At 39.4% G+C, this 25,597-nt stretch overlaps 2 protein-coding genes across 2 annotated transcripts; both read right to left on the bottom strand.

Annotated features, from left to right (window-relative positions):
* Positions 1-1,289: 1,289 nt before the first annotated feature.
* On the bottom strand, positions 1,290-5,611 carry LOC309693532 (leukotriene B4 receptor 1-like). Its single transcript, XM_082512843.1, has 5 exons — positions 5,370-5,611; positions 3,900-4,482; positions 3,062-3,262; positions 2,904-2,947; positions 1,290-2,232 (listed from the first exon to the last, which is right to left on the bottom strand). Exons 2-5 carry the CDS (start codon positions 4,461-4,463, stop codon positions 1,965-1,967), a joined length of 1,077 nt encoding a protein of 358 aa, XP_082368969.1. The 5' UTR covers positions 4,464-4,482; positions 5,370-5,611; the 3' UTR covers positions 1,290-1,964.
* A 1,289-nt stretch (positions 5,612-6,900) lies between these two features.
* On the bottom strand, positions 6,901-25,532 carry LOC309693531 (leukotriene B4 receptor 1-like). Its single transcript, XM_082512842.1, has 5 exons — positions 24,121-25,532; positions 21,559-22,153; positions 20,378-20,578; positions 20,215-20,258; positions 6,901-8,553 (listed from the first exon to the last, which is right to left on the bottom strand). Exons 2-5 carry the CDS (start codon positions 22,132-22,134, stop codon positions 8,289-8,291), a joined length of 1,086 nt encoding a protein of 361 aa, XP_082368968.1. The 5' UTR covers positions 22,135-22,153; positions 24,121-25,532; the 3' UTR covers positions 6,901-8,288.
* Positions 25,533-25,597: the final 65 nt, after the last annotated feature.

The raw sequence follows: 25,597 nt of genomic DNA, 5'->3' as shown, positions 1-25,597 counted from the left end.
TTAAATTTAAAAACTGTACTTTTGAGTTAAAATATATATTTATAATTTTAATAAATGACAAATTAAAAAAGCATGAACATTTTTTTGTATCGAAAAAATATCGAACCGTGACACCAAAGGATCGAACCGAACCGTGAATTTTGTGTATCGTTGCACCCCTAATAATTAGATGTCATGCACAAGAAAAAGAAAGATCTAATTTCTTTCACCAGATTTTTTGTGAAAAGTTCCTTAATTGCACAACATATCAGTTATTAACAAATCCATGTAAAAATAACAGAAACTACTTGTTTTTTTTATCATTTCCACTCAATTTATGAAGTTTTGACTATAATCTTTTATAATCATGTTTAGTTTTTAAATGACTTTTTGTGATTTTGTTAGAATTTCATACATTTAGAAATATATTAAACTTTGTATGAAAAGTGAAGAGAATTTGTAGAAATCCAACCCAAATTGTGAAGGTCTGTGACAAAGTGGATGAGCAGTTGCAATGCTCTCCTATTGTCCCATATGTGTTGACCTTTTTTTGCACATTATACACATTATTCTGTTTCTATTTATTTGCTATTTGTTAAGTAACATTGTTGCACTCACTATCCCAGGTTTTGTTTGTGTAAGCGTTCTGTTGCCGGCAAATCAAACATTCTGCAAATTAAGGCAAATACTCAGTTACATGTTTCTTTATATTTTATTATGTTACAGATTAAGTCATTTGTTCATACTTTGTTCTGTCTTTTCAGTCTTCATGAGGGTCAGGTGTGGGGAAACGCCTGCCTAGCATTTTCTCATTTTAAAGTCACACATGATGTCACACATGACATCAGCAGGTCAAACCAAGTGGAGGGGTTTCTTTTTCCATAGAGATGCTTCCTTTTCTTTGTGTTAAGGTTTAAAGGGATTTGTTGAATTTTTTTCCTTTTGTTAATACTGCCATTTAGTTGTGTAAATGTGCATATTAGAAGTGTGAAGATGTTTTGTGTCTTTTTAATCATCTGTGTAGCGTTTTAGATCCCTCAGTTTGAGTGAGTGGTACTGGCTGGGCTAATTGGAGGGAAATTGATGGCCCTGTTTAAAGCCAGTCTCTACCAGGTCAAACTTTGCAAACTTCCAAGTAGAGCTGGGCGATATGAGATTTTTTCATATCACGATATGTTTTTTTCATTTCAGGCGATAACGATATCTATCACGATATAAGCCAAATAACTATATTTGTAAGATTTAAATGTGCCGTTGCTCACAAGTAAAATGTGAAATAATCAGCAGCTTGTTTTTATTTAAATATTTATTTCCCATAATAAGTTCAACAGGGTAGATGTACTTAAGGAACATGAGACTTTTTCAGATAAATAAAGGCAAATATTGCAAACTACACAAAAGGCAGCCGCTAAAGCGTTTAAGTTTCAAAATAGAACAAACGAAACAGATTAAATTGTCAATTCCACTTAGAAACAAAATATTAATTCTAAAAATAAATCTTAGTTTGTTTTACAGAAGAACAGACAAAACTGACTAACTTTTGTCAATATCAAATAAACTGAGAACTAAAAGGAAATTCTCAATCTCTCCTTGTTGTATAGCTTAGCTTTTCAAACAGTTTTAACAGTTACTTTAGTCTGACAAAAGCCGAATGACGAATTAGCGCTTCCAGTCAGAGACTGAGGTTACGAGGCTTCTCACATACACATAATATTATCACAATTTTATTTGATTATTCCAAAAAAATATGTACAGTCCTATACACTTTACAGATATTCAGGTGCATGCAAGCAAAAGTAGCCCGGCTGTGCCTGTGCCTCTTACTTCCACTTAAACTCTGTTATCAGATTCTAAATATACTGTGCTGGTGCTTATCGTCTGTAGCCTCAAATGCTCAAGCTACATGTCTACATGTTCCGTTCAAAGATTTACACAATTTTAAGTGTTCTCATTTAGATACAGTCTGTTAAGTGCATTAAGTTCATTCAACATCGATTTTGTAGAGGAGAAGCCAGTGTATGATTTTCAGAATCAACGTTATTCTTTCCCAGATCGTCTGTTGCTGTGAACTGGGTGCTTTTGGTTCCTGTTTGCTCCGATGATGTTCCCTCAAACAGCTTAGCCATAAAGGCAAAGCCATTATTCTTGATATAGGATTTCCCAGCAAAGGTGTAGAGGACCGGGTTAGCACAGCTGCTGATGAAGGCCAAAGTTGAGGTCACCGCTCGGGTTGACTCAGCCATACCATACAATCTGCAGGAAAGTTAAAGTTGGATATTTCACATTGATGGTGATTGTTTTTATACAGAGTGCCATTATAGCCTTGTCAGACTGACTCAGTACCCCTTAAGTATCACCTATTAAGACTTTCTCTGAAAAGATGCTTTCCTCCTCTGCATGCCATCTCAACATTGCCTCTCTAATATTACCTCTGCCGGCTTAACCTGAGCTGACTCTTTGATGTATTCATTTCTAATTTTGTACATCCTAGTCACATATGACTTCTCATTTGTCAGACCTTAAACCTGCAATTTTGGATGGTAAGGTGAACATGGTATTCACAGAGAGATTTCTGTAAGTGGTCCTAAACCCCTGCAGTGATTTTCCACAACAGAATCCTGACTGCTGTTAGTGCAGTGTCACATGAAGCCCGAATATTGAGATTTCTCCGGATTTTGGAATATTTTGATAATATTATATACTGAAGATGGTGGCACATTCAAACTCTTTACAATTATAGTATATTCAGTTTACTGGATGGTAAAAATTAAATCTAGGTGTGTGTCACTGCATGCACAGAGACAGACTACATATATCAGCTTTGAATTACAGAGTATTGTTATTACTGGACATAATGCATAAAATGACAATATAGTACTTCACTAACTTTAGCACCATGTTTATGAAAATCTTCAGTTACTCACCGTTTTCTTGTTGCTGAGTCTTTTGGGTACCACGCAGCTGCCACCTTGGGTGAAAAATAAAAACCCACTCAGTATTCAATCGAATCCTCAGATAATCGATTTACAAACAGATTTGATGTGGTTATTGGGTTATTGGTAGAGAAGATGCCCTTGCACACCTGTATCATGTTGATGACGTGGTACGGCAACCAGAACAGGCCAAACATTATGACGATAGCCAGGATAAGTTTCTCGCTGCGGACATTTCGTTGAAACCTGGTCTCCCTCAGGCGTTTCAGGATGAGAACGTAGCTGGTTATGATGATTGCATAAGGAATAATGAATCCTGCCACTGTCTCAGTGGTGTACTGAAGCCTCACCTGCATGAGAGGATATAAAGCCATTTCCTTAGAGATTAAATACCTAAGTCATGTCAATGTGGTCTTTGGAGGACTTTTACTTGTAAAGAAGGAATGTTTTACAGAAGAGCATTACTACATTTATGAAGGATCAATGCAAAATGATTTTCAGACTTTTGTGCAGTGCCACTGCTCATGCATCAGTATTTACGGTGTGGGCTGAAGAGCTTAAAAAACATGCAGTCTGGTGTAATCTTAGTTATTTTAACTACATTTTGAACACTAGTTAAGCTGCAGCTTCCAAGGCCTTAAACACAGTAACAAAGCTTTTCTCTCTCTCTCTCTTTCTTTCTTCACCGATTCAGCACTCTATCATGAAATAAACTGATATGAATTAAGAAAGCTGATATCAGCTTGTGCAGATGTTTAAGCTATTAATGCATCTTTATTTCAAAACAAACCAAAAAAGCCTCAATTTCAGTTAGTTGTTATGGACCTTTTACTCAATATATGTTATCATTTTCAGTTGCTTACCCACTATTTCTCGCGCTCTCAAATGTACAGATGATTTTTGAAGGCATTTTATGCATGACAATAAATATAGTAATCAAACTAATCAGATCAGTGGCAGAAAAATAGCCAACACAAGTGTACTTACATGTTCAGACAGTGTGTGATTGGGTGCACACACAACTTTCGTTTTGTTTTGAGCAGTAGCAGCTCGAAACACCAACGAGGGAATGGAAATGACCATCACGAACATCCAGGTGCCTAGGATCACCCTCCTCACAACCTTCCTGGTGATCAGGCGATACAGTGTGTGTGGAAAGACCACGGCCAACAGCCTGTGCACGCTCATCAGGGTTATCAGAAAGATTGACGCATACATGTTGGAGTTGCACAGGTAGAACACAATTTTGCACATGGTGTTACCAAAGACCCACGACTGCATGACCAGGTAGATGATGAAAAAGATGGTGAGAGCCATGAGGAACCCATCAGCACATGCCAAGTTGAGGATGAGGAGGGTGGTGACTGAGCGTTGTCGGCAGCGGGCCAGGATGCTCCAGACAATGAAGAGATTTCCAGGGACACCCAGGAGGAAGACCAAGCTGAGGATGAGGGCACCAATGGCTGTAAAATAGTTATTGCTCACAGCGCTCTCTTCTGCTGGTTCAGTGGGAATTGGATTTGTCAGAGGTGGGAGACTCGTGTTACTCATTGTAGAAGAATTTTTGACCCTGAAGGTGGGAAAAAACATTAGAACCTCAAACACAAACTCAGTCAACAGTTTAGTAAACAAAACTAATGACGTCCAAAACACTAAAGTAGCACAAGTGGTTTGAATGGGTATATGATCGAGAGCTCCACACTGACACATAAGTTATAATTAAAAGTGGTATTTCCATTGAATCAACCCTCTGCATTAAAAAAAGGAATTACCTGAAAAGATAGAAAGGTATGTAAGAGGCAAAAAGTGACAGAAATTACTGAACACAGAGTTCTTTGACAATTTGGTTCATTCAATAAAAACCCCCATAATAACCAGATACGGAAGATTTAAAAAAATGACTAATACTTTTTTAAAGAGGGACGTGTGCTACCCTGACACAGCCTCTAAAATATTTGTATCCAAGTATCTAGCCAACGATTCAGCCCTCAGAGGCAGCGTGCTAAAACACGTTGCACATTGGCAGCACTGCGTCAAAGAACAGTGTTTCAACATAGTCTTTGATTCAACTTGATTTTTTTTCTTTTTCTCACCTCATTTTTTCCACATAGAAAACTGAAGTGCAGAAGTCACAGACATTGTCTGAGTCACTTTTGGACACTGTAGTAAAAAGCGTCTGTACACTGATCGCAAAGAAAAAATAAGTGGTGTGATTGTCTTTATCTCATTCAATTTCAAGCATTTCTTTGGGTAGAAAACCTCTCAAAAATGTTGGTTAAAAACTGGGAATCATAAAAGAACTGCAAAGAATGCCAATAACTTTATATGGAAGGGCTCCATAACATGCAGGTTTGTAAACCATTTGGTATGCATTAATTTAAACTTAGAAATTATCAAAAATATCAAAAGGAGGTCCAAAAGAAAATATGCTAAATGTTCATTCATGATATTACTCACCTTTTTATGGTTTGTTATCTCTCTGTGATGTGTTCCCGAAGTCTGAAGGTGTTCTTGTGAGCTCAGACCATAAAAACCAAACTGAACCCTTTCCTGCCTCGCAGGCTATAACATGCTGTCAGTGAGGGGAGGGATGCCGAGAGGCATGCTCTTCCTTAAAAGTCCCGCTTTTCCGTTTTCTTTCTAAAGCTTTGTATTCATGACCATGTATGAGTGTCGTATAGAATTTTTCTGTATCTGTGTATATGTGCTAAAACAGAATATGAACTGTTATTTTTATATCCATTCTTTAAAAACGGATGTCCCAATGTGATGTACCAGAATGCATTTTTCTGTGTCCGTAGGCACTTTTAACTCTAAGCTAAGTGTTGTGCAATGAAAAGCACCCGGGGGGTTAGATGATTCAAAAGACTTTCCTGTGTCATGTATGCTGGGCACACAAGCGCAAACACGCATTTAGAGATCACACACACAACAGCAAAACCTACTTGTTCATACAAGGCTCTGTCACTGACGAAGATGCTACTCTTCACAATATAAAACAAAATGAAACAAGACAAAAAAAACAAAGAAATGTGTTAAAACAAATTTAATAATATTCCAACAGCCGTATAAAAATATCGATTTTTTAAATAATTAAAACACAGAAACTTTCTGTACTTTTACATTACAGTAAATCAAAACTTAAAGGAATGTCACTTTACATTTACATAAAATCTTGTGAATTTTTAAAGACTTTTTTTCTTCAATCTCGAAAATATGTACCAGGAGCCTGCTGGAAGTGTTCTCTTTTTCACTTTTGGCTGGGATTTATCTTTAATCTGATGAATTAGATGAATTACAAAAAAACAAACAAACAAACAACCATATGAAAGAGTAATCAATAACTTTGATTCCACTGCAATATACCTTTCCCCCTAAGCACCTGGTGTGCGTTTATTGTCAGCATCTCCCCTGTCCTCTGCCTTACCCTCCCTCCCTCCTCCCCCATTTAATAAACAAATCAATGTAAAATTTGCACATTGAGCACCATCAGGCAAACATCATTATATTAACAGATGGCATAAATCACAGATATTTTAAAATAAGAATAAAATGAAATAACAGAAATACATATGATTCAAATTTTTCAGCGAATTGTCTATTTAAACGTGTAAAATGCATTGAGTGGTGAGTAAGTCTAGTACGCAACATTTAGCAAAAGCCCAAAGTCAGCCTGTGGATCCCACAGAGGCATTTCCCTCTGGACAAGCAAGGCAAGTGCTTGAGCAGGCAAGCTCCATGTTTTAAGTACATAGGTTCATTGAATTGCTTTTAATCATTAGTCTAATTTTTGTAGTGCTGTGTTGTTGCACTTCAAATTGTTGCAGAAAGCTGTTACAGTTTTTTTTAAACCAAAAATAATAAGGCAGCTGATGTATTTATAGTAAATACAATTTTGTTGTTCTATTTTGTTAATTTTAGTTGGCCTATGACATTCAGTATCCTAGTTAATATTATAATGTTCACACATGCTCTCAAGAACCAGACGTTTTGATCTCACCACGGTTTATTGTGTAGGTAGAGAAACACGGGCTGTTAACCCCTAAGACAGACCTCCGGTATAACTCCTCTCCAGCTCCGAACAACAAGAACTCCCTTTCTCTTCCTGCACACACTCACTGACATTTCCTGCTGCGCAACCAAACATGTCTCTTAAAGAAACAACAACAGTGCACACAGGTAGTCAACCTGTCACAGTAGAATAGCCTTTAACAATCATTACAATATTATATCACACTGAATATCAAGTGTAAATCAATCCCAGGCACACTTGCAGCTGAACTTACTACCAATTCAGATTAAAGTCATAGATGGGTTAAACTTTCCAGGCTGGCAATAAGATGATGCAAACAACACTGCTGCAACTGTGCAGCTCTTTGAGGTTTTGTATATTGCTTCTCTGTGTGGCCATTAGGGGGAGATGCTGACTTTGCTAAATATTATTTGAATTATGTTTCTGCAAGTGTGCAAATTGTTTTTTTGATTTTTTGTAATCTACAGTGCTAAAGCTCAATCTAACAACAACAAAAAGTTCTCACATCTAGTTTCACAAGCATATTTATAATGGAACATTAGAAAATGAAATAGGATAATAGTAGGTGTGTGAATGATCACTGAGCAGTATTACTGACAGTAATAGAAGGCCCCAAAAACCTAATTTTGATTAGGCCTGCCTTGAGGAATACTTCACAATGTCTCCTCTGAGCTGAACTTTTTTCTCCTCCCTGCAAGTCATCACTTACACTTGTTTTCTCTCTCATGACCCTCTTAGACTACGTCCTAGGCCCACCTAGGCTACATCACTCTTTGTCAGCTCATTTTATATAGTTATATCATTATAAATCAACCTACTGAGCTTTATTTTGTGAGTCTGCCTTTTGGGTACAGCCATTTACAATTCTTAACCGTTGCATTTAAAACACACACACACACACATCACATGAACACATCCCACACAGTGTCATATAAACCATTCAATCTGTGTCTCTGTGTAAGGCCAAACTTCGCAAACTTCCCCAACCGTCCCATCTTCATTCATTCACCTGACTATAAATGAACACACTAAGCATGAAAACACTCAGCTGAGTCTGCTTTCTATGTTAGGTAGCATTCTCACATACACATAATGTGACACACAAAAAAAAGTATGTACAGTCCTATACACTTTACAGATATTCAGGTGCATGCAGGCAAAAGTAGCCCAGCTGTGCCTGTGCCTCTGACTTTCACTTAAACTCTGTTATCAGATTCTAAATATACTGTGCTGGTGCTTATCGTCTGTAGCCTCAAATGCTCAAGCTACATATTCCGTTTAAAGATTTACACAATTTTAAATGTTCTCATTTATATACAGTCTGTTAAGTGCATTAAGTTAATTCAACATCGATTTTGTTGAGTAGAAGCCAGTGTATGATTTTCAGAATCAACGTTATTCTTTCCCAGATCGTCTGTTGCTGTGAACCGGGTGGTTTTGGGTCCTGTTTCCGATGATGTTCCCTCAAACAGCTTAGCCATAAAGGCAAAGCCATTATTCTTGATATAGGATTTACCGGCAAAGGTGTAGAGGACCGGGGTAGCACAGCTGCTGATGAAGGACAAAGCTGAGGTCACCGCTCGGGTTAAGTCGGCAAAATCCTGCAATCTGCACGGAAGAAAGTTAAAGTTGCATTTTTCACATTGATGGTGATTGTTTTTGTACAGAGTGACTCAAGGACCCCTTAATCATCACCTGCAGTATCAAGACATATGGAGACCTTCCATAAAAAGATGCTTTCTGAGTCTTTTTATTATTATTCTTTTGGCTTCTCCCTTCAGGGTTCTGCAACCGCATAATCCCCAGGGATAATTAAAGTATTCTCATTCTGAATTTTCTCTGCGGTCTTTTTCTCCTTCCTGGCAGCTCCTTATTGCATATCTGTAATCCAGTTTACCTACTACTCCTCCTCTGCACATGTCCAGAGGAGGAGTCTCAACTAGGGGTGGGTTTCGATAATTGAATTTCCGATTAAAATCAGTGTAAAGGTCCAGTTTTGTTTATTGATCTAAGCCTGAACAGCTACGCGTAGTGTCCAGTAGAGGGCTCTGTTGTTTAGTTAGCGGCAAGCCGCACTTCCAGCTCAGACCGGTTTTGTGGCGCACATTTCCCAGTAGGCAGCTCTCAATGAAGCGTGAAGCAGCGTGATACCGGACTCTAGCGAAACGAACAATTTGCAGCCCTTGGAATGCGGAGCGAGGTACATGTTTTAAGTTGTATTTCTTTGCTTAATTGATATTTTGTTGTATTTTCTGCTTTATTTGAGTTCATATTTGTAATAAGCGTCTAAGAAAATGTATTTTGTGTTTCTGTTTAGTTTTCACGGTGCATTGGCGCACCTGGCGCACTGTTAGATTCTGAATGAATCTCAAAGTAAAAATTACTGCACCCGTCGAGGCTCTCTCTATTTCTTCCTTGGTCCGGGGGACTGTTACAGTGAAAACTTGATCGCTGAGTGAAGGCTACTTGCTAGCTCCCATGCCAGATGAGTGCAGCCCGTGCCACGAGCTGGGTCCGTGTGTCAGCTGTGAGAGATTTCTACACCAGTCAAGATCATCTTTGCTTCGTTGCCTACCTCCCCTTTGAACTCTGATGGTCACTTTACAAAGGTGCAGGTATTATGCCCATTAAGGACTTTGCTGATAACAGGACTCTGCACTCTAATTCAGAATTACTTGCCTTAAATATTTTTGTGGTTACAGCCTTAAAGGTATACTGCATTGCACTGAGTAATTACAATCTTTAAATTGTATGGGTTTATTCTTCTTGAAAGTAACGTATATCAGCGGTATTTACAGTTACATTTTGTCTAATATGTGGGTGCTAATCTGTTTATTTATGTGATGTAAACGTCTGATGTGAGCATTGTTTCCAAAAGTAACACTCACGTAAGTTTAAGTCCAGACGTTATCGCATAGAGCAACATACACATTACAGTAACAAAATGTTGAACGCTGCTGAAGAAGCCGACGACTCAGAGCAACAAGGAGTAAGATCCAGCAATCGTGAAAGGCATTTAACTGAAAAGGGTAAAGAAATGCAGGAATATGAGGCAAAGAAAAATGAGAAGGCATTTAACAAAGCTTATGACACTTGGAAGAAGGCAGCTAAAGAAATCAGAACAAAGCTGAAAACTTTCTGTTCACCTGAAGAGCTAAACAATGCCAGTCATGACATAAGAGACAAGCACGCTGTAGTACAACAGCATTATGAACCCATTCGCCGCAGCCAATCCATGACGCCCGACATTGTTAAGCGAATGGATGTTTGTGCAGTGCTTACAACTGACATTTGTGAAGTTGTTGCTAAACGACAGGAAAATATCGATCAGCTCTTTAACGATCGCCTTGAAAAGGAAAGAGTACGAGTGATGTTAAACAAAAGGGACTATAGTTCTGTGTTTGGTGATACAAAAACTGAAACGTCGTTCCCAGAGGGTTCAGTTGCACGCTCAAAGGCAGATTCTACTGGCAGTCGTGAGGTGGAAGCAGAAGCTGAACTTGCAGCCAAAGTGGAACAAGCAAAGGCCACACAAGAAATATTGGCACAGGAAACCAAGATCAGCCAAATGGAAAATGAGTGGAAAATAAAGGAAGTGGAAACAAAGGCAAAGTTGGAGGAGGAAAAGACTAAACTTCAACAGTTAAAGGCAGACAGCGAAGTGAAAGTAGCAGCTGCACGAGTAAGAGCCCTTAGCGCTCAAAATGACATTGAAAGCCATGATCAAGTGTCCTGCTACAACTTAGAAAATTCCGCAAATCTCCCCAACAGTGCATCTCTTTAAATCCACAAGCACCAACATTTAGACCTCACAATACTACTCCAGAACGTGAAGAACTTAGCTTAGTTCAAGCCCTCGCCAGCTCTCTTACCCTAAACAGGCTTCCTGTACCTGAGCCCACCATCTTTAGTGGAGACCCCCTAAAGTTTATGGATTGGAAGGTATCCTTTATGGCACTAATTGGTGACAAACCTTTACCTGTGTGTGAGAAAATGTTGTATCTAAAGAGCTATCTTGCAGGTGAAGCACGAAAGGCAGTAGAGGGATATTTCTTCCGCAACAGTGAGCAGGCATACGCAGGCATTTGGAGCGTTTTAGAGGAAAGGTATGGCAGCCCATTTGTTATCCAAAGAGCCTTTAGGGCTAAACTCACAAAATGGCCTAAAATAGCTGCCAATGATCCTAAAGCACTGAGGGAGTTGGCAGATTTTCTCCAAAGCTGTGCAGAGGCTATCCCTCAAGTCAAAGGCCTAGAGATCCTTAATGATTGTGAGGAAAATCACAAGCTTCTAAGAAAACTGCCTGAGTGGATAGTGCAGAGATGGAGCCGCATTGTGGTGGAGGAGCTAGACAAAAGCCAAGACTACCCCAACTTCGCTCGCTTTACAAAGTTCATACAAAATGAAGCTAAAGTAGTTTGCAATCCTGTTGCCTCACCATTCCTAATAAACGAAAGGGCATCAGAAGAGCAGCATGTTAAAAGAGCGAAGGCACTCAGTACTACCATCCAACCAAAGTCTCCACCAATCCCAGTATCTACTTCTAGACCTAAACCCCCATGTTTGTTTTGCAAAGAAGAATCGCACGGCATAGCTAAGTGTCCTGCTTTTGCAGCGAAAACTAGTGATGACAAGAAAGTTTTCATTCAAGAAAATCGTCTCTGCTTTGGGTGTTTGAGGAGGGGTCATGTAACCAAAGAATGCAGAGGACGTCACTCCTGTAGTAAGTGTGGTCGGCGTCACCCCACCTGTCTACACACAGAAAGAGTGAATGAACCTAAAGAAAAGAAAACTGAGGATTCTAAATCCCCAGATGAAGGTGCAAACAAGGAAGTGCATAATGTTATGACTCATGTACTAACAAGGAAACTATCTTCCACATCCAGCATAGTACCAGTATTTGTGTCAGTTGCATCTGAGCCTGAGAAAGAAATACTTACATATGCCCTGCTTGACACCCAGAGTGACTCATCCTTTATTTTAGAGGATTTGGCCTCAGAACTAAATGTAGACGCCCAACCAGTGCAGTTAAAGCTTAGCACCATGACTTCCGTCGACACAGTCGTTGCAAGTAAACTTGCCAACAACTTACAGGTGCGTTGGTTTGATTCTGAGACTCGTGTCCGAATAGAACACGTCTACTCTCGTGACTTTATCCCAGTTGACAAGTCTCATATCCCTACCAAGGAAACTGCACTTCAGTGGCCACACCTTGAAGGCTTAGCTAACAAGTTACAGCCATTGCAGAACTGTGAAGTAGGTCTATTGATTGGTTATGACTGCCCATCAGCACTAGCCCCCCTAGAGATCGTCACAGGCAAAATAAACGAACCTTTCGCACAAAGAACCCTACTAGGATGGAGTATTATTGGTTCTGGTAATCCTCACCTAGACAGAGAAGGTAACCAGAGTTATGTGCACAGGATCACAGTCAAAGAAATGCCCATACCATCAGCCACAGAAGTACTCAAAGTCCTAGAGACTGACTTTAATGAGAGAAACTATGAGGATAAGTATGTATCACAGGATGATGTTCGCTTCATACAAATCCTCAGTGATACAATAAAACAAAGATCAGATGGGCACTATGAGATTCCGCTTCCCTTCAAGGGCAATGATCCACCAGCGCTTCCCAACAATAAGAAGTTAGCCACAGTCCGACTGCAACACCTGAAGAAAAGGCTAAAGGCTGATAAACAGTATCATGAACATTACTGTTCCTTTATGAGAGACATTATCAGCAGTGGTGATGCAGAATTAGCACCTCCTTTGTCTGAAGGCAAGACTGCATGGTACATCCCACACCATGGGGTATATCACCCGAAAAAACCAGCCAAGCTAAGAGTTGTCTTTGACTGTTCAGCAAAATTTCTCGGTGTCTCATTAAACGACACTCTTCTCACAGGTCCAGATATGATCAACTCATTGGTGGGGGTAAAATGTAGCCATAATCTGTGATATCGAGAGAATGTTCCACCAGTTCTCTGTTTGTCCAGACATGCGCAACTATCTGAGATTTCTGTGGTGGCAGGATGGACAATTAGACAAAGAACCCAGAGAATACAGAATGGCTGTACATCTATTCGGTGCCAGTTCATCCCCTGGATGTGCTAATTTCGGCCTGAAATATTTGGCACAACAGTACAGAGCAGACTATCCTAAGGCCTCAGAGTTTGTTGAACAGAACTTTTATGTAGACGATGGTCTAACTAGTGTCCCATCAGTTAAAGAGGCACAAGAACTCATCACCGAAACACAAGCACTTTGTAGACTTGGCGGTCTACATCTGCACAAGTTCAACTCAAACCAAAGTGATGCGCTTTCCCAGCTGGAACCCTCAGACAGAGCAGACACCACAGAACCGCTCGATCTCAAACCTGACACAACAGCTGAAGGCCATGTGCTCGGCATCCAGTGGTCAATCAAAAATGACACTTTCAGTTTCAAAATAAACACTAAGGACCAACCTCCTACTCGCCGGAGCATACTGTCAGTGATCTCATCCCTGTACGACCCACTAGGGTTCGTAGCTCCCTTCACCTTAAGAGGCAAAGGTATCCTACAGGAACTGTGTCGCAGAGGCATTGAATGGGATGACCCCCTTCCTGACAACTTACGCTCACGGTGGGAGGACTGGAAAGATGGGTTGGAAAGACTAAAATCGGTTGCAGTGCCTAGATGTTACCACCCACCAGAACTAACAGACATTGTAAAGGTGGAACTGCACCACTTTTGTGATGCTAGTGATTTAGGATATGGTGCATGCTCCTATATTAGGTACCTCAGCAACGAGAAGGTCCACTGTAGTCTTGTTATGGCTAAGGCAAGAGTCGCACCTACCAAGGTCACAAGTATCCCGCGATTAGAACTCTCAGCCGCAGTCACATCAGCTAGAATGAGCAGCATGCTAAAAGCAGAGCTTCAGATGTGCATTAACCCTTTAAGACCTACCATAGAACCAAGTCCGCCAGAGCTTATATTATATTTTTACATGCTGTGGAGCCATTTTTGGGAGCATTTCAAGTTGCTATACATCAATACAACCATTATAGCCCAGATTTTAATAATATGTATTCATTAAGTGCATAGTAATTACATAAATTGCAAAAAAGTGCAATAAACTACAAAAAAATTGAAAATCGTTTTTGATTTTTTAACATATATTTGTAGTTAGAGAAATTTAAGAGTCTTATCCCTCAAAACTGTAAATACAAAAAAGTTGCACAAAATAGTTTCCTACCACAGGAAATTTATTTTGAGTGTCTTCATAGTTTTATTTTTGAAATACACCAATTTTTATACACTGCAGGAAAAACGAAAATAAATATTATACTGCAAATTTGCAAAAAAGCAGCATATGCATCAAAATAAACTATTTCCAGCAGTGCAATATGAGTCCTAAGCATCCCAGAAACGACACAGAAAGTCATAAAGTCAAAGATAACTTTTAAAAAGAGCAGTATAGGCCCTGAGGCCCTGATCGCAAAAAAGACTACATTTCCGCGAAAATGACGTCACTTCCGGTTTCGGGCAAGTAATGGCGGAAATGCAAAAGTTCGCGCTGACGTCTATTCCAACGTAGGAAGTGTTTTGAACAGCTGATCAGATCGGTAAAGCGTGTTTCTGGAATATTATGTTTTTGTTCCTGCAAGCGCTTTTTATGCAGTTTTTGCAAAGCTTTATGTGGAAGGAAACCGTGACCTAGGACAAGCTGATGGCATCAGATGTAAGTACAACTCCTCCGGTTTCATATGCAAAAAAAATTTTTGCGCTAGCTTACGTGGTTGCAGTGCTACTGGGATTTAAAAATAGTTACGCATAACAGAGCGTTCCCGCTCCGATCGGCTCTAAAGGGTTAATGAAGAGTTCTTTTGGACTGACTCCCAAGTAGTCTTAGCCTATATTAACAATGAGGCACGACGGTTCCACGTCTTCGTTGCCAACCGTGTTCAGTTAATTAGGCAAACTACAGATCCCAGACAGTGGCACTACATTGACACAGCTCAGAATCCTGCAGATTACGCCTCTAGAGGGCTCAGTGCATCAGAAATCATGTCAACATGTTGGTTGTCTGGTCCAAAGTTTCTGTGGGAACATGACATTTCATATGCACCCAGCCCCTCAGCTGTGTTGTTAGTAGGGGATCCAGAAGTCAAAGCAGTCAAAGCTCTCACAACTCAAACAAGTGAACAAGACAATATCCTCAGCCGTTTGTCAAGGTTTTCAAGCTGGTCAATGCTCCTTAAAGTGGTTGCAAGGATAAAAGGATTGAGATCCAGCAAAGCCCGCCCAGTATGGAAACTTTGTAACAGTAGATGAACGGAGAACAGCTGCTGACACAATAATAAAGCTCCTTCAGCAGCAGGCCTTTTCTCAAGAGATGGAAGTGTTGAAGGTGGGAGATAACCTTCCGAGTTCAAGTCCCCTCTTTAGAGTAGATCCAGTGCTAGATCAAGGACTTCTCCGTGTTGGAGGAAGACTGAAGAAGTCAACACTCTGTCAGGGACTTAAGCACCCCATCATCCTCCCAAAAGACCATCACATTACAAAGTTGATCATTGCTCATTTTCATGCACAGATTTGTCATCAAGGTAGAAGCCAAACTCTCATGGAAATCAGATCGAATGGGTTTTGGGTGATTGGTGGGAGCAAGGAAGTTGCAAAACTAATAAGCAAATGTGTTCAATGTCGAAAACTAAGACGTTCACCAGAAGAACAACGCATGTCTGAACTTCCAAAGGAACGAGTTGAAATCTCAGATCCTTTCATGTATTGTGGAATGGACTGTTTCGGACCATTTGTCACAAAACAAGGTCGCAAAGAGCATAAAAGATACGGACTCCTCTTTACATGTCTTTCCTCACGTGCAGTCCACATTGAGATGCTTGAGGATCTTTCTACTGACTCTTTCATCAACGCTCTGAGATGTTTCATCAGCTTAAGAGGAGCTGTTTGTAAGTTGTACAGTGACCAGGGTACAAACTTTATTGGAGCCAAAAATGAGCTAAGAGAGTCTCTTAAACAATGTGACATGGATGCCTTAGAAGCATTCCTTGCCAATAAACAGTGTGAGTTCGTCTTCAATGCCCCATCTGCTAGCCATGCCGGAGGTGTGTGGGAACGACAGATTCGAACCATCCGCAATGTTCTCAATGCCACCATTGCTCAATGCCAAGGCAGGCTGGATGACAGCTCTCTAAGAACTCTATTCTATGAGGCGATGTTTATAGTTAATGGTCGACCACTGAGCGTCGATGGAATCAATGATCCTAAATCTCCTGAACCTCTAACTCCAAATCACCTCATATTGATGAAATCAAAGGTTGCACTGCCTCCACCAGGAAAGTTTGTGAAAGAGGACTTATATGCAAGGAAACGTTGGCGCAGAGTCCAGTATCTCACTGAGCAGTTTTGGAGTAGATGGAAAAGAGAGTACCTTCTGAACATATCTATGAGACAGAAATGGCACCTACCACGTCGAAATCTTAAAGTCAATGACATAGTCATTATCAAAGAAGACATGCTTCCCAGAAATCAGTGGCAACTGGCTCGAGTGGTTGAAGCACCAGAAGAAGATGACGGTTTGGTCCGCAGAGTCAAGCTTCAAGTTGGCGATCGAGGCTTAATAAAGAAGCAGGGAACAGCACACAAACCTCACGTAGTTGAGCGACCTGTTCAAAAGCTTGTAGTTCTATTAGAAAATAACTAATTGATGTTTCAATCAATACTGTCACATCAGGCGTATTTGCGAAAGTTTATTGATGATGTATTTGAAATTGTGTTCGTTCTTGTAGTAATGTCCATATGTTACAGCTGGAAATCATGTAAAGAATGTTGTTTATTATACATGATTTGGTGGGAGTGTAAAGGTCCAGTTTTGTTTATTGATCTAAGCCTGAACAGCTACGCGTAGTGTCCAGTAGAGGGCTCTGTTGTTTAGTTAGCGGCAAGCTGCACTTCCAGCTCAGACCGGTTTTGTGGCGCACATTTCCCAGTAGGCAGCTCTCAATGAAGCGTGAAGCAGCGTGATACCGGACTCTAGCGAAACGAACAATTTGCAGCCCTTGGAATGCGGAGCGAGGTACATGTTTTAAGTTGTATTTCTTTGCTTAATTGATATTTTGTTGTATTTTCTGCTTTATTTGAGTTCATATTTGTAATAAGCGTCTAAGAAAATGTATTTTGTGTTTCTGTTTAGTTTTCACGGTGCATTGGCGCACCTGGCGCACTGTTAGATTCTGAATGAATCTCAAAGTAAAAATTACTGCACCCGTCGAGGCTCTCTCTATTTCTTCCTTGGTCCGGGGGACTGCTACAATCAGAAAATTAAAATTTTAGCTTGAATAAAGTGATATTGATTCATTAAATCCTGAATCAACTTTTAAATATACATGTATTTTGCCAGAAATGCCAGAATCTCAGGTTAAAACTCACAAAACTATTTCAACAACCACCAAACAGCTAAAAAAGCAAGTGAGAGCAGGTAAATGGATTCCACACAAAGATGTAAACACAATGCGCAGAGCCGATGCTTCAGAATCTGTGAGATGTCGGCTTTCTCACCCACTGGGGCTGAAAGCTGAGAGCTCACACCTTCTGAAGCTGCAGGTTTTGTCACTCTCCAAACTAAATTGACTGGCAGCAAAAGAAGATCAAAACTATGCTTCACATTTCATAAACATCGCCATTAATTCGCTCTGACTTTTGCTGTTTTGCTTCCACCACAATAAAATCACAATTCCTGCACAGCTCTCTCTCTCTTGCTCTCTCTCAGTGTACTTCAAGAACAGTTTCCCATTACACACCAGTCTACCATTGTTAACAGCACTGTCGGCCGCTGTTTGTTTTTGTTTTTTAAGTGTCTCTAATAAACCCTCTGAATGCACAGCTTCACTTCAGCAGCATCAGTAATGTTCATATACTGATTTGTGCTTTTCTTCCATTTTTGATCTACTGCATATATACAGTGGGGCGAAAAAGTATTTAGTCAGCCACCGATTGTGCAAGTTCCCCCACTTAAAATGATGACAGAGGTCAGTAATTTGCACCAGAGGTACACTTCAACTGTGAGAGACAGAATGTGAAAAAAAAATCCATGAATTCACATGGTAGGATTTGTAAAGAATTTATTCGTAAATTAGGGTGGAAAATAAGTATTTGGTCACCTCAAACAAGGAAAATCTCTGGCTCTCACAGACCTGTAACGTCGTCTGTAAGAAGCTTTTCTGTCCCCCACTCGTTACCTGTATGAATGGCACCTGTTTGAACTCATCATCTGTATAAAAGACACCTGTCCACAGCCTCAAACAGTCAGACTCCAAACTCCGCCATGGCCAAGACCAAAGAGCTTTCGAAGGACACCAGGAAAAGTATTGTAGACCTGCACCAGACTGGGAAGAGTGAATCTACAATAGGCAAGCAGCTTGGTGTGAAAAAATCAACTGTGGGAGCAATCATCAGAAAATGGAAGACATACAAGACCACTGATAATCTCCCTCGATCTGGGGCTCCACGCAAGATCTCATCCCGTGGGGTCAAAATGATCATGAGAACGGTGAGCAAAGATCCCAGAACCACACGGGGGGACCTGGTGAATGACCTGCAGAGAGCTGGGACCAAAGTAACAAAGGTCACCATCAGTGACACACTACAACGGCAGGGAATCAAATCCCGCAGTGCCAGACGTGTACCGCTGCTGAAGCCAGTGCATGTCCAGGCCCGTCTGAAGTTTGCCAGAGAGCACATGGATGATACAGCAGAGGATTGGGAGAATGTCATGTGGTCAGATGAAACCAAAGTAGAACTTTTTGGTATAAACTCAACTCGTCGTGTTTGGAGGACGAAGAATACTGAGTTGCATCCCAAGAACACCATACCTACTGTGAAGCATGGGGGTGGAAACATCATGCTATGGGGCTGTTTTTCTGCCAAGGGGACAGGACGACTGATCCGTGTTAAGGACAGAATGAATGGGGCCATGTATCGTGAGATTTTGAGCCAAAACCTCCTTCCATCAGTGAGAACTTTGAAGATGAAACGAGGCTGGGTCTTCCAACATGACAATGATCCAAAACACACCGCCCGGGCAACAAAGGAGTGGCTCTGTAAGAAGCATTTGAAAGTCCTGGAGTGGCCTAGCCAGTCTCCAGACCTCAACCCCATAGAAAATCTGTGGCGGGAGTTGAAAGTCCGTGTTGCTCGGCGACAGCCCCAAAACATCACTGCTCTCGAGAAGATCTGCATGGAGGAATGGGCCAAAATACCAGCTACTGTGTGTGCAAACCTGGTAAAGACCTATAGTAAACGTTTGACCTCTGTTATTGCCAACAAAGGTTATGTTACAAAGTATTGAGTTGTATTTTTGTTATACTTATTTTCCACCCTGATTTACGGATAAATTCTTTACAAATCCTACCATGTGGATTCATGGATTTTTTTTTCACATTCTGTCTCTCACAGTTGAAGTGTACCTCTGGTGCAAATTACTGACCTCTGTCATCATTTTAGGTGGGGGAACTTGCACAATCGGTGGCTGACTAAATACTTTTTTGCCCCACTGTATATATATATTTTAGGTTATCTGCTATAAAAAGCCAGGCCAGGAAACTCTCCTTAATCTTTTTCTGTGTTTTACCCTCAGTTACTTTGACACAAAGGCATCTTCTGTGTTGCTTACATCTCTGATGAAGTCTCACAAGTGCCAGTATTGATAAATGATCAGAATTATAATATCTCTGACTGTCTGGGTCAAAATTGAATTGAATTGAATCGAATCATGGATCGAATTGAATCGGGACCTTGTGAATTGGAATCGAATCGAGTCTAGAAATCAGTGACGATACGATACTCTGTCTCTTGTTTGTTAGAGCTTCAACCTTTTGGATGGTAAGGTGAACATGGTATTCACAGAGAGATTTCTGGAAGTGGTCCTGAACCCCTGCAGTGATTTTCCACAACAGAATCCTGCCTGCTTTTAGTGCAGTGTCACATGAAGCCCGGATATTGAGATTTCTCCAGATTTTGGAATATTTTGATAATATTATATACTGAAGATGGTGGCACATTCAAACTCTTTACAATTATAGTATATTCAGTTTACTGGATGGTAAAAATTAAATCTAGGTGTGTGTCACTGCATGCACGGAGACAGACTACATATATCAGCTTTGAATTACAGAGTATTGTTATTACTGGACATAATGCATAAAATGACAATATTGTACTTCACTAACTTTAGCACCATGTTTCTGAAAATCTTCAGTTACTCACCGTTTTCTTGTTGCTGAGTCTTTTGGGTACCACGCAGCTGCCACCTTGGGTGGAAAAAAAAACACCAACCCACTCAGTATTCAATCGAATCCTCAGATAATCGATTTACAAACAGATTTGATGTGGTTATTGGGTTATTGGTAGAGAAGATGCCCTTGCACACCTGTATCAGGTTGATGACGTGGTACGGCAACCAGAACAGGCCAGACATTATGACGATAGCCAGGATAAGTTTCTCGCTGCGGATATTTCGTTGAAACCTGGTCTCCCTCAGGCGTTTCAGGATGAGAACGTAGCTGGTTATAATGATTGCATAAGGAATAATGAATCCTGCCACTGTCTGAAAGGCGTACTCAAACCTCACCTGCACATGAGAGGATATAAAGAAAAGCTGTTTCCTTAGATATTAAATGAAAAACAAAGAAATAGAGCCAAAATTATGAAACTGTTTAAACTGATCAACTTCTCTGGGGGTTTTTTGTCAAATGAGAGGACAAAATGAAACATCTGAAGACCTAAAATCAAGTAATGTTGTTATGGTCTTTGATCTGAAAAGGGGCATTCTGCAAAATAAATCATTTTACTTTATGTAGTTTTAGAATATTTTGATTCTAATTTGCCACCTTACTTAAGGAGGACTTTTACTTGTAAAGAAGGAATGTTTTACAGAAGAGCATTACTACATTTATGAAGGATCAATGCAAAATGATTTTCAGACTTTTGTGCAGTGCCACATCAGTATTTACGTTGTGGGCTCAAGGGCTTAAAAAACGTGCAGTCTGGTGTAATTTGAATTATTTTAACTACATTTTGTACACTAGTTAAGCTGCAGCTTCCAAGGCCTTAAACACAGTAACAAACACATCTGCAATATTTCTTTCCTCTCAGTTTCAGATAGTGTGTTCCCGTTAAAATAGGCAAATGTTTTAGCTGTCTAATTGTTCATGAAATCATATCTAATAAAATGTCGAGTATTATAAGAGTATTTTTTGACACGGTAGTTTTTTATCAATAGTTACAGTTTAAACAGAGATATACTACATTTCAGGAGAAATAAACAAACAACCAAAATATCCTCCTTTAATCTGAGAATGTAAGGCATTTTTTCCCCAACAACATTTAACCAGTCTTTTAAAGAACCGTTTTTTCTTTTATTAATTAAGTCATGAATGAAGAATTCTGGCCCTTTTGCTCAAAGCGTGATCATGTTCAATACCTCATTCACTATTTCACTGGCTCTCACATGCAGAAGGTTTTTAGAAGGCATTTTGATAATGGAAACAAATATGGTTATGAATCTAATCAGATCAGTGGCAGACAAATAACCAACACAAGTGTACTTACATGTCTACGCAGTGTGTGATTGGGTGCACACACATATGTTTTTTGATTCATATCATCAGTTTCTTCTTTCACATCTCGAAACACCAACGAAGGAATGGAAATGGCCATCACTAGCACCCATGTGCCTAGGATCACCCTCTTCACAACCTTCCTGGTGATCAGGTGATACAGTGTGTGTGGAAAGACCACGGCCAACAGCCTGTTCACGCTCATCAGGGTTATCAGAAAGACTGATGCATACATGTTGGAGTAGCACAGGTAGAACACAATTTTGCACATGGTGTTACCAAAGACCCACGACTGCATGGCCAGGTAGATGATGAAAAAGATGGTGAGAGCCATGAGGAACCCATCAGCACATGCCAAGTTGAGGATGAGGAGGGTGGTGACTGAGCGTTGTCGGCAGCGGGCCAGGATGCTCCAGACAATGAAGAGATTTCCAGGGACACCCAGGAGGAAGACCAAGCTGAGGATGAGGGCACCAATGGCTGTGGAATAGTCATTGCTCACAGCGTTCTCTTCTGCTGGTTCAGTGGGAATTGGATTTGTCAGAGGTGGGAGACTCGTGTTACTCATTGTAGAAGAATTTTTGACCCTGAAGGTGGGAAAAAACATTAGAACCTCAAACACAAACTCAGTCAACAGTTTAGTAAACAAAACTAATGATGTCCAAAACACTAAAGTAGCACTTTGATAAATGCTAACTTCATGTTTACAGTTTTCAGCATGGAACTGTCCGGTTACCAGATTATAATATAATATCAGTATCAATAATATCAATAATATCAGTATTATTTATTTATTCTTTCATTCATTTATATTTTTTACCCTTTCATGCATGACTTATGACAACTTCAGTGTGGATTTTTGAAAGTATTTTTATTCATCTGTAGGCATGAAAAAAATGTATAAATACTTAAATATTATATACTTAATAAATATTCAAGAAAAAAAATCCATATTAAGGTTGTCATAAGTCATGCATGACAGGGTTAAATAACAATAATTACAATGAAACGCGTCATACATCTATAGTAACATTGAACGACCGGTGGGTGGCAGGGTATGGAGTGACACATCAGTGTCCAATGTAGTAATTTATGTGCAAATATCGCATCAACACTGGCACAAATGCAAGAAAACAGCATTCGAATAGCTGTCCACTCTAGTGACCACTATGCGTGAAAGTGTTAAGATAAGCACCTTAGAAGTACTTTTTCTGGCTCTCCACATGGAACAGAAATTACTTGTCAAGACAGTAACAAGTAATTTCTGGATTAATGCACATTAATCCAGAAATTATCATGGGAGACCATCCAAAACACGTTCTCACCTGCACCGCTAAAGCTTAAATTGTATCTTACTTAATTGATCTGAGCAAATTTATACAAAAATGAAAACAACAAAGTTTGACTTTGGTAAAGTGTGTTTTTTGACATTTACCATCAGCTCTGTACAGTTGGATTTCAGACACTTCCTAAAACCACAACCTCTTTTGTCTCTGTGTTAAGCAAATTAGATATAGTTGTTTACTTTAATATGTCTGGTAGATGAATATTGAAACTCTAAAATTTTTATCAAACAAATGCACATACGTATTGTATCTCCAACCAGTGATATACTTAGATATTATAAAACATAATTTATAATATAGTTATATATAAAAACAACATCTCATAATTATGTGACTGTATTTTTTCTAGTTGTGAGGTCTGCTAATGTGTAATTTCGGTAATCGGTAAAATGAAACATGAGGTGAAAAATATGAACAAGTGGTTTGAATGGGTATATGATCGAGAGCTCCACACTGACACATAAGTTATAATTAAAAGTGGTATTTCCATTGAATCAACCCTCTGCATTAAAAAAAGGAATTACCTGAAAAGATAGAAAGGTATGTAAGAGGCAAAAAGTGACAGAAATTACTGAACACAGAGTTCTTTGACAATTTGGTTCATTCAATAAAAACCCCCATAATAACCAGATACGGAAGATTTTAAAAAATGACTAATACTTTTTTAAAGAGGGACGTGTGCTACCCTGACACAGCCTCTAAAATATTTGTATCCAAGTATCTAGCCAACGATTCAGCCCTCAGAGGCAGCGTGCTAAAACACGTTGCACATTGGCAGCACTGCGTCAAAGAACAGTGTTTCAACATAGTCTTTGATTCAACTTGATTTTTTTTCTTTTTCTCACCTCATTTTTTCACATAGAAAACTGAAGTGCAGAAGTCACAGACATTGTCTGAGTCACTTTTGGACACTGTAGTAAAAAGCGTCTGTACACTGATCGCAAAGAAAAAATAAGTGGTGTGATTGTCTTTATCTCATTCAATTTCAAGCATTTCTTTGGGTAGAAAACCTCTCAAAAATGTTGGTTAAAAACTGGGAATCATAAAAGAACTGCAAAGAATGCCAATAACTTTATATGGAAGGGCTCCATAACATGCAGGTTTGTAAACCATTTGGTATGCATTAATTTAAACTTAGAAATTATCAAAAATATCAAAAGGAGGTCCAAAAGAAAATATGCTAAATGTTCATTCATGATATTACTCACCTTTTTATGGTTTGTTATCTCTCTGTGATGTGTTCCCGAAGTCTGAAGGTGTTCTTGTGAGCTCAGACCATAAAAACCAAACTGAACCCTTTCCTGCCTCGCAGGCTATAACATGCTGTCAGTGAGGGGAGGGATGCCGAGAGGCATGCTCTTCCTTAAAAGTCCCGCTTTTCCGTTTTCTTTCTAAAGCTTTGTATTCATGACCATGTATGAGTGTCGTATAGAATTTTTCTGTATCTGTGTATATGTGCTAAAACAGAATATGAACTGTTATTTTTATATCCATTCTTTAAAAACGGATGTCCCAATGTGATGTACCAGAATGCATTTTTCTGTGTCCGTAGGCACTTTTAACTCTAAGCTAAGTGTTGTGCAATGAAAAGCACCCGGGGGGTTAGATGATTCAAAAGACTTTCCTGTGTCATGTATGCTGGGCACACAAGCGCAAACACGCATTTAGAGATCACACACACAACAGCAAAACCTACTTGTTCATACAAGGCTCTGTCACTGACGAAGATGCTACTCTTCACAATATAAAACAAAATGAAACAAGACAAAAAAAACAAAGAAATGTGTTAAAACAAATTTAATAATATTCCAACAGCCGTATAAAAATATCGATTTTTTAAATAATTAAAACACAGAAACTTTCTGTACTTTTACATTACAGTAAATCAAAACTTAAAGGAATGTCACTTTACATTTACATAAAATCTTGTGAATTTTTAAAGACTTTTTTTCTTCAATCTCGAAAATATGTACCAGGAGCCTGCTGGAAGTGTTCTCTTTTTCACTTTTGGCTGGGATTTATCTTTAATCTGATGAATTAGATGAATTACAAAAAAACAAACAAACAAACAACCATATGAAAGAGTAATCAATAACTTTGATTCCACTGCAATATACCTTTCCCCCTAAGCACCTGGTGTGCGTTTATTGTCAGCATCTCCCCTGTCCTCTGCCTTACCCTCCCTCCCTCCTCCCCCATTTAATAAACAAATCAATGTAAAATTTGCACATTGAGCACCATCAGGCAAACATCATTATATTAACAGATGGCATAAATCACAGATATTTTAAAATAAGAATAAAATGAAATAACAGAAATACATATGATTCAAATTTTTCAGCGAATTGTCTATTTAAACGTGTAAAATGCATTGAGTGGTGAGTAAGTCTAGTACGCAACATTTAGCAAAAGCCCAAAGTCAGCCTGTGGATCCCACAGAGGCATTTCCCTCTGGACAAGCAAGGCAAGTGCTTGAGCAGGCAAGCTCCATGTTTTAAGTACATAGGTTCATTGAATTGCTTTTAATCATTAGTCTAATTTTTGTAGTGCTGTGTTGTTGCACTTCAAATTGTTGCAGAAAGCTGTTACAGTTTTTTTTAAACCAAAAATAATAAGGCAGCTGATGTATTTATAGTAAATACAATTTTGTTGTTCTATTTTGTTAATTTTAGTTGGCCTATGACA

The sequence above is a fragment of the Aulonocara stuartgranti genome (genome assembly GCF_965226115.1).
Source record: "Aulonocara stuartgranti genome assembly, chromosome: 18".
Taxonomy (NCBI): domain Eukaryota; kingdom Metazoa; phylum Chordata; class Actinopteri; order Cichliformes; family Cichlidae; genus Aulonocara; species Aulonocara stuartgranti.
Note: the sequence above shows the minus strand (reverse complement) of the source record. Positions and strands in the feature narration are given on the sequence as shown.

Coding starts and splice junctions, on each gene's coding strand:
- LOC309693532 (XM_082512843.1), bottom strand. CDS start 4,463: ATGAGTAACACGAGTCTCCCACCTCTGACAAATCCAATTCCCACTGAA. Junction 3,263..3,899: donor ATCACACACTGTCTGAACAT/GTAAGTACACTT, acceptor CCTCTCATGCAG/GTGAGGCTTCAGTACACCAC. Junction 2,948..3,061: donor ACGTCATCAACATGATACAG/GTGTGCAAGGGC, acceptor TTTTCACCCAAG/GTGGCAGCTGCGTGGTACCC.
- LOC309693531 (XM_082512842.1), bottom strand. CDS start 22,134: ATGAGTAACACGAGTCTCCCACCTCTGACAAATCCAATTCCCACTGAA. Junction 20,579..21,558: donor ATCACACACTGCGTAGACAT/GTAAGTACACTT, acceptor TCTCATGTGCAG/GTGAGGTTTGAGTACGCCTT. Junction 20,259..20,377: donor ACGTCATCAACCTGATACAG/GTGTGCAAGGGC, acceptor TTTCCACCCAAG/GTGGCAGCTGCGTGGTACCC.